The following is an 8494-nucleotide window of genomic DNA, read 5'->3' on the forward strand; positions in this document are numbered from 1 at the left end:
GAGAAAAAGATAGACTCTGAACCAGGAAATATCCTAGGAAATGATCTGCTGCACGCAGTTCTATCCTAAACCCTTGACAAATGGCGACATACATAGGCCCGTGGGTTTCTTGGGGTCAGCTGTGGTAGGTTGAAACGACGACGGAAGAGTCAACTTTGGGCGCAAAGTAAAAATCTGGAAGGTGTATAAAAAAAACACGTAGAATACACCAACTTTCCCATATTGACCGTAATTACACGTAACAGTCAATAGGATTATTAGTTTTATAATATGTTAATATTTTTAAATAATTTTATTTTTAATTAATTTTAAAATTATTATTATATAAATTATAATTTTTTATTATAATTTTTTTCTTCTTTTCAAAAAAAATTCTTTCCATTCGGCCCATGGTGTCGAAGAGGAGTCCGTCGACGTTATGATTGTAAGAGAGCTGCAAATGCGTAAGTTAGAAATTTTTGTAAAGACTCGAGTTTAAATACCACCGATTTAATAATTTTTTAAATTTAAATCACATAATTTTTAAAAATTTAAATTTAAATTGTTAATACTAGTAAAATAAAGATATTACAATATTGATAATAAGTGAAGGGAAAAGAAAATATCTTACAAAATTTTCTTTTGACTGTTGAGATCATAAACCTGATCGACTGCTATAACTATATCTTTGGTTTATAAAATAAATAAACTCGAAATTAATTTATTAAACATATAAAAACATAAAACAAGACATACCAAATTCTCCAACAAAATTATGTTTGCAATTACATATAACAAAAGAGAAAAGAAAACCCTTTAAACACTACTCATACCTTAAACAAAAGGAAGACCACGATAGCCTGAATGGTCCTCTTCTTTCCTTGACCGCAACTTGAACTTCTCAATTCATCTGATGTTGCCAAAGCCATATCTGACTGCACAATTTCGAGAATCCAAAAGCCAAAATGGCCCATGAAAAATACTGGAAGCAGCTGGCTGCCCCTTACTTTCTCATGTTAAACTAAAGGGGAAAGACCAGAGACGTTGGAGGGTCACAAGAGCTTGTGAAACCTATAGTTTCCTTAAAACATTTTCTCTAATCAGAGTATAACCGGGACGGAGTTAATCAATTTTTTGTTAGGAGACCAAACACAGAAGAATAAAGATTAAAAATTTTAAAAATTAATATATTAAATTCGATCAAAAATTTAAAAATTGATAATAAAAATATAAAATTAAATAAAAAATTATAATATGTAAAATATAAATAATTAAATTAGATGTATAAAATTAATAATTTCTTTTTCTATAATTAAGATTGTTTAAAGATTATATATTCAAGATAATTTCATTTTAACTAAATATAAAATGTAAAGCACATAAAAAAGTATACTCAAGTTAATTTTCTCTTATATAATCAGAATTAATAAAAAAATAAAGCATTGATGAAATTTTAAATAATAATGTAACACTACAATTTATATTTGAGAACTACATAATAATTTATTAATTTATAAAAATTAAAATCATAAAAAAAATAAAATTTATGTCATAGAAAAAAGAGAAACATGGTAAGTAGAAGTTACAACATATAACATAATAAAAAAGAAAGAAAAAAAATATGGTTGATGGTTTGTAGAAATTTGAAAAAAAAAAAACTATAGAAACTTAAAACGTATGAGCAAATAGAATAAAAATAAAAATAAATAAATAAATAAATAAATTAAAAAAATTAAAAAAAAATTTAAATTTGAATGAGATATGTAAAATCATTTTATAATTTTTTATTTAATAATTTATTTACATTAATTATTAAATAAAAAATTATTTTAAAAAGGTTATTAGAAAAACTAGACTATAACCCAGTGCGTTGCACACGAGCCTTTTTCTACTTGTTTTTTTTTTCCTCTTTTAGCTCTCTTTTTCTTTCTTCACTACTTTTTTTTTTCTTTTTTTTTATGAACTCCGTATGGCTAGAGGAGGAAGCCCCTTTGGGACTTCTTTTACTTATGTAATCAATATATAAAAATGTTTAAAAATTTTATATATAATGAAAAAAATTTAAAATTTTGGCCCCCCATCAATTAAGGAGACTCCGCCCCTGCAGTATAATAAATTGATACTATTAAATATTAGTTAGTTGATATAATAATGGCTTTATCTTCTTGGTAGATGGAAGGAACCTGTCAAATTACAAGCCAACAGTTGCTCAATTGATTATGAGCTTTTGAAAAATTAATGTTAAGGAGAAAAGAGAGAATTCGAATCTTTATACTATAATTCCATAATTAATTTTAAATAAAATATATTTGTTATTTCATTATAAAGATTATAGTACTTGACCTGGAATATATTCCACATTCAATTTATAGGTAAAATAAAAGTCTAATTTTTATATATACAAAACATACACACATACATTGCACGCATACATATAAAAAAGTGTACGAAAATTATAAAAATATATATATTCAATTCTATCTCACGAAAAATTAAAATACCGAAAGGGTGACTCGTCTTATTTTTGTTATATTATTATTCTAATAAAGTAAATATCAAAAGCTTGAAATAAAATGATTCTTATCATACCTTATCCATTTAAGCAAGTTGAGCATAGAGTACCATTTGATCTTATAATTGTTACTTATGTTTATGAAAAATAAATAGTACTAATAATAAAGTACGATAATATATTAATTGTATTTGAAAATTCAAATTTGAGATGAGTAATTGAATTTCGATTCGATAAATTTATTGGATTTATTTATTCTTATACCATCAAAATATCTACGTAAGTCATATATGACGGATCAAAATACAAATTTGCAATTCCTATTTCTTTGCTCGTAATTTACCAATCAATCATCCTTGTGTTCTTTAGCAGGTCGTACTTCAAAGAATCCTTCGGCCCTCTTCTCAAGTGAATTATAAGGCATATAGGTTCCTAGAAATCTACACTAAATCTTTATTATTAAAAGGTATTCTTACTCTTTAAAAGATTAATCCCTTTCTCTCCCACCAAACCCACCAATTACTTCACCTGATGATGATTTGTTATCCCATTTATAATTTTTGGATGGGCTGATTATATATAGCTAATCATTCAACCAATTTGTTCACTAAAATATTGTGCGCAAATCGAAACAGACAAGTTTATAATCTCTCTTCATATGTAACTATTACACATTAATTGTGAATCAGATATAAAATATATATATATGATGAGAAAAAAATAAAAAATATATCTTATGAATAATTCATCATGGAATCCTCTAATTTATCAACAATTTACATGGAAGAAAGAAGAAAAAAAAAAAAACCCTTCACTACTCATTACCAGAAACAAGAAGGAAGGCCCCCATAGCCTGAAGAGTTTGAGTAAGGTTCTTGAAAATTGAGGCCTTTCTAAAAAACTTAAGCAAGCGCAAGAAACAATCCTATACAAGCCCAAGCCAGGACAAAAGGCCTGCCTGGTCATATTTGTACTCATCTCACAGCCGAACAAAAGCTACTCTAATCAGGCATGTAGGTCTGCAAGCCTGATTTGGAGGTTCAATGGCAAACTTTTACACAAACTGATGGATAATCTTGGTTAAATTATTAACAAAAAATAAACAATTTCAGAGCAGAACGATGTTCATAAAATAGTAGTAAATTCAGAGTTTCACATCCGGTACTTACATAGTACACACTCTCGAATAGACATTGACTTTTTAAATAAAAAACCAACCATTTATTCTCCTTGCAATTTTCATGGCCAATCAGAGTTCTTACCCCCAATAAAGCTACTCTTCGCAACAAACAAAAAAGTAGTAAACAGTAGGGGAGGACAGAGCAATTTCTCAATCAATCGTTCTTGCACTCTTTAGCAGGCTGCAACTCGAAGCCCCCTTCTTCTCTTTTCTCAAGCGAATAAGGCATGTGTGTCCCCAGAATTCTATCCCACATGGCGAAGAACGGTTGGGAGAAGTTGTATTTGCCACCGTAAAGCTGATGGTGGAGATCATGGTAGGCGGTGTTGTTCTCAAAGAAGATGTGGAAGGGATTCCCAGGGAGCATCAACCCGCAGTGGTCGTCCACTGATTTCATGGCGGCGAAGGAGGAGAAAAAGGCTGAGGTTGCAGGAGACATACCGGAGAGGAAAATAGCCAATGACCCACCGAGGATGTCAAAGAGAAACCCTTCGATCGGATGACTGTAGATAGCACCGAATGGGTAGGGAACAACCAGCCGATGATGCTTGGAGTGGAGGTGACGGTACAAGAACTTGTTGTGGTGCAGGTATCTGTGAAGAAAATATTGGTAAGTATCGAAAACCAGCATAGCTACAACAAACTGTCTAGCTATAACAGTAAGGGAAGGTGGCTGCGCTGACGAAGCCCCGCCATGACTTCCTCCTGTCATCTGCACCAAGTAAGGTTCCAGTACAACATGAAATCATGATTAATCTAAAATGTAAACGAAACAAGGTCCAGCTTCTGGAACTGGAAAATTTCAAAGTTTATCCAAGAATTATCGATTGCTTAGCAAGAGAATGAGCTCAAATTTCATACAACAGCCCATATAATCTTGAAAATTTGGATCATTCCCTAATCTTTATTATTCGATTTTAATGCTTTGATTACTTATTTTGACATAAGACTTTTTCCCATAATATAGATATATATTGGCTTTTTTTTTTCAATATCGATGTACAAACTTTTCATGAGAGAGATTTTGACCTAGCTAGCCCTTTTGTTATACGTATACATTAACTATTGAAGTTAAATATAAAGTCTAGTGTTGTGTTTTATCAAAGAGAAAGTATATACGTGTTAATTCAGTTGATAAGAATATGAAGGTTTGTTCAATTAGGAAAGAAAAGAAATCTCTTTTAATTTCTTGTTAAGTAAAAATTAAAATTATGAATGCTTCAAGTCGAAAATATATTTGACCGTGTTAGCGTCTAAACTTATTTAAGACATTAAAAAATGTTAATTGGTCGAAATCAAATTTTCACCAACAAAGTTTGAGTGACTAGGTACTCATACCATATACAAGAGGTTGGTCGCAATGAACTGACGGAATTGTTGCCAAAGGACGCCTTTGATGACCGTCTCTTTGGAAGCAAAATTCTTCTCATCCTCGTCTTCCTTGGGATGCAATCTATAATTGTCACAAGACCCTAAAACCATGTACATTCCTCCATAAACCCAATACACAACAACTGGCATCAAACTGCCCAGCACCATGTCATAAGATATCCCCAAAGAAGCCATATTATCACACTACACAACCTTTGGAAAACCAAACAAAAACCACATACAAAAATTTTGAACCTCCCCCTCTTCAACTTATAACTAAGAGAGAGTTGCCCAAGGGGACCACGAAGCTATGAATAATTTCGGGGAAATAATATACATTTTGGCCATTGAACTTTTCTCGTTGATATGTGTATTTTCGACCACTAAATTTTTATCTAGTCCAATCAATCTATAGGATTATTATTTAAAAAATATTAAAGTAGTTAGATGATATTGTTTTATATCGTGTCCATGTAAATAAAAGATAAATGTTCTTGACATTTATTTTTTATTTACAAGTTATGTCATTGTGTTTACTCGAACATAACGTCACACAATTAATATAGGACAAATTAGTATTATTTTGATTAAACCAATTAAGATGAAAGAATATCATTTACATGCAAATTATAAATTAACAAAAAATAAAAATTACAATCGAATATTTGATTCATTAATAAATATATATATTTTTTATTAAAATAAGTCTAATTCCACTCTCCTTCGCACCAATGTAAAGCTGGTATAGTAACTAAGAGGTACACAATTCACCATAGAAAAAACTAGAGGCTGTGCAAAATTGCAAACATCCAAGTGAGCAAATACTATTTTTGTGGATTGCACGGATTTGTCAGCGAATAATCGATCAATTCGTTGATGGCTACTGACCCAGATGTTGGGAAAAAAAATAAAGAAGGTTTGTCCATACCCTCTGCCAAAGTTGTCCCGGATAATAAATTATTTATATGGTATTTTCGATTTATCGTATTCTAAAAATTTTTACATGCATGTTACGTATGAATATATTGTTAAATTCAATCAATAATTTATTAAATTTTAAAAAAATAATTAACAATTGTTATGTTTTTTTTATACGAAATGATCGCTCTTTGTATATATGTGTAATATTTACATTTGTTGAATTGCATAATAGGAATTTTATCATATTAGAAAGTTGTATGACAAATTCACAATCGAAATTCAGCCTTCCAAATTTTTTGGGATCTAAAAACAAGCATATAGGACATGTAAGAATCACATGTATAAACAATGTGAGGCTCATATATCGTTGAGGAAAAAGGAAATAGAAAAAAAATTCTTCAAAAAATAAAATAAAAAGAAAGACATAGAAAATGATGGTCACTATTTCCTAGTTAATAATTAATATTTCAAGTTGGAGGAGGAGACAAGAATTGGTGTCCTCGAATCGTAGGGCATGCACCAAATAGTGGGAGTCGACAGCACCACTTAAAAAAAATTATGAATTTTTTATTAAATAAATTCAATTTTGATTATTATTCTTTAAAATATTATATAAAACTAAAATCTCAAAATAATATGTTTTGCAAATTTTGAAATTGAAAATTTACAATTATTTTTAAAAACTTTATTAAGAATAGAAATTGAATTTATTTCATAAAACAGCAATAAAAACCAAATATAATGAGGCGAAGAAACATCCAGAAGAGATTCAGGGTCGAAATGGGGAAAGAGGACCCAGCTATTGATCTGTCAAAGCCTAATGCAAGTAGCTCCACTTGCATATGGAACCACAGCTTTTTTATGAGTGTATGAGGCTGAGAATCAAAGTGTCTGTCTATGAACTTGTTGTGGTGGAAAATTGAAAGCAACGTTGCTCTATCAAAAACCAGTCTTTGCTAGAACAATTAGGGAAAGAAGATGACTGCCTTCTAGAAGCCCCAGCATGCGTCAGTTCCAGTCACAGTGTCACCTGTACGAACCGAGGTTCAATTACAAATAAGAAGGTTAATTTCTTTTGTATAAATTTATAATTTGTGCACAATGTTAGAAATGTTTGAGAAGAAAGAAATTTTTTTTAAAAGAAACAAGAGTATGATTTTAAAGGTGTGAATTAATATTTTTCTTAAAGTATTTTCTCAATCTCCAAGATATAATAAAATTTTTAACACGCTTATCAGAATAGTGAAAGTAATAGTGTAATATTATTATTTATATCATAAGTCAACGTATCGTCTTTTAATGTAAAAATTTATTTTTTTCATAATATAATCCTTCAAACAGTAGTTTCCTTTCATAATCTAACTACTCAAAAATTATATTTAATAAGGTAACTTTTTTCTAACTCTTCAATCATGACTTTTCATCAAATAACACTTTTCATAAATAATCTTTTATTTTTTTATTACATAAATAACCTTTTATTATTTAATCTAAAAATTAGAATAATAAAATTAATTGCTTATTAATGTTTTAGTTCAAGAGTCCACATACCAACATTAGCAAATTATCTAACAATCCACCATTTCCATGGTCTTACTCGCAAGTTTTCAAACCAAGAAGCAACAATTTTTGAGTCAGTTTCAATAATCAAAGATTTATTACCTAGCCATTCCATTTGCCAAAAAATCTCCATTGTTATGCGTATCCCACAAAGTTTTTCATAATTTGAATCTGCCACTCCTATTGGACCTGAGAACAAAACAAGCATCCCACCCATCTCATCTCTCAGCACCTTTCCAATTCTTATTGGTCCTAGTTTGCCTTTCGTTGTCCTGTCAACGTTGAACTTCAAAACATTTTTATTTGGTGGTCCTTGTTCCTCTTTTCTTTCGTTCTCCTTTCTTTTGTCACTATGCCCATTCTCGAGTTGCACCACTATTCAACCTCCATGATCTGTTCATAACCCTCTCATGCCTTTGCCCAATAAAATGTCCTTATCTTCACTAATCCAATCAAATCTTCCAATTTCCATTTTTTTTCTCAAAAACTATTTCGTTCCTTACTCCCCATACTGTCCACATAGCAACCCCCCATATGGTCATTCCTCTATTTCTCTCTTCCTCATTATTTCCTAAAGTCTCCCACTGTTCCATGAAAAAGGTCACAGCCCTTAGCATGCACCCTAACATCCCCCACCATTTCATAATCTCTCCCCAAAATCTCCAACTCCAATGTCATTTAAAATTTCTTTCCAAAAAGTTACATATTTTAAAGACATTGCTTTATTAAAAGTTTTGGGATCTTCATATGTACTTAGTAGAATTGGTGTTTTATTTAGTATATTGGCATTATTTACTTCAATTAGAAAAACAATTGAATATGAAGAATTCAACTTGCTTTTAATTTTCAAAATTAACAGAATTGTAAACAAATTTATTTTCAAAGAAATCAACATATATAGATTCAACTATAACATTAGAATTTAAATCAAGTAATCTATATGCTTTTGAATTTTGTGCATAAACAACAAA

The 8494-nt window shown here is 30.0% G+C and overlaps 1 protein-coding gene across 1 annotated transcript; it reads right to left on the minus strand.

The window, feature by feature from the left end:
* Positions 3420-5419, minus strand: LOC18610413 (sphinganine C4-monooxygenase 2). Its single transcript, XM_007046053.2, has 2 exons — positions 5010-5419; positions 3420-4383 (listed from the first exon to the last, which is right to left on the minus strand). The coding sequence occupies exons 1-2, from the start codon at positions 5235-5237 to the stop codon at positions 3826-3828; spliced, it is 786 nt and encodes a 261-aa protein (XP_007046115.2). The 5' UTR covers positions 5238-5419; the 3' UTR covers positions 3420-3825.

This window comes from Theobroma cacao, chromosome 2, assembly GCF_000208745.1.
Source record: "Theobroma cacao cultivar B97-61/B2 chromosome 2, Criollo_cocoa_genome_V2, whole genome shotgun sequence".
In the NCBI taxonomy this organism is placed as follows: Eukaryota; Viridiplantae; Streptophyta; class Magnoliopsida; order Malvales; family Malvaceae; genus Theobroma; species Theobroma cacao.

Coding starts and splice junctions, on each gene's coding strand:
- LOC18610413 (XM_007046053.2), bottom strand. CDS start 5,237: ATGGCTTCTTTGGGGATATCTTATGACATGGTGCTGGGCAGTTTGATG. Junction 4,384..5,009: donor CGACCAACCTCTTGTATATG/GTATGAGTACCT, acceptor TACTTGGTGCAG/ATGACAGGAGGAAGTCATGG.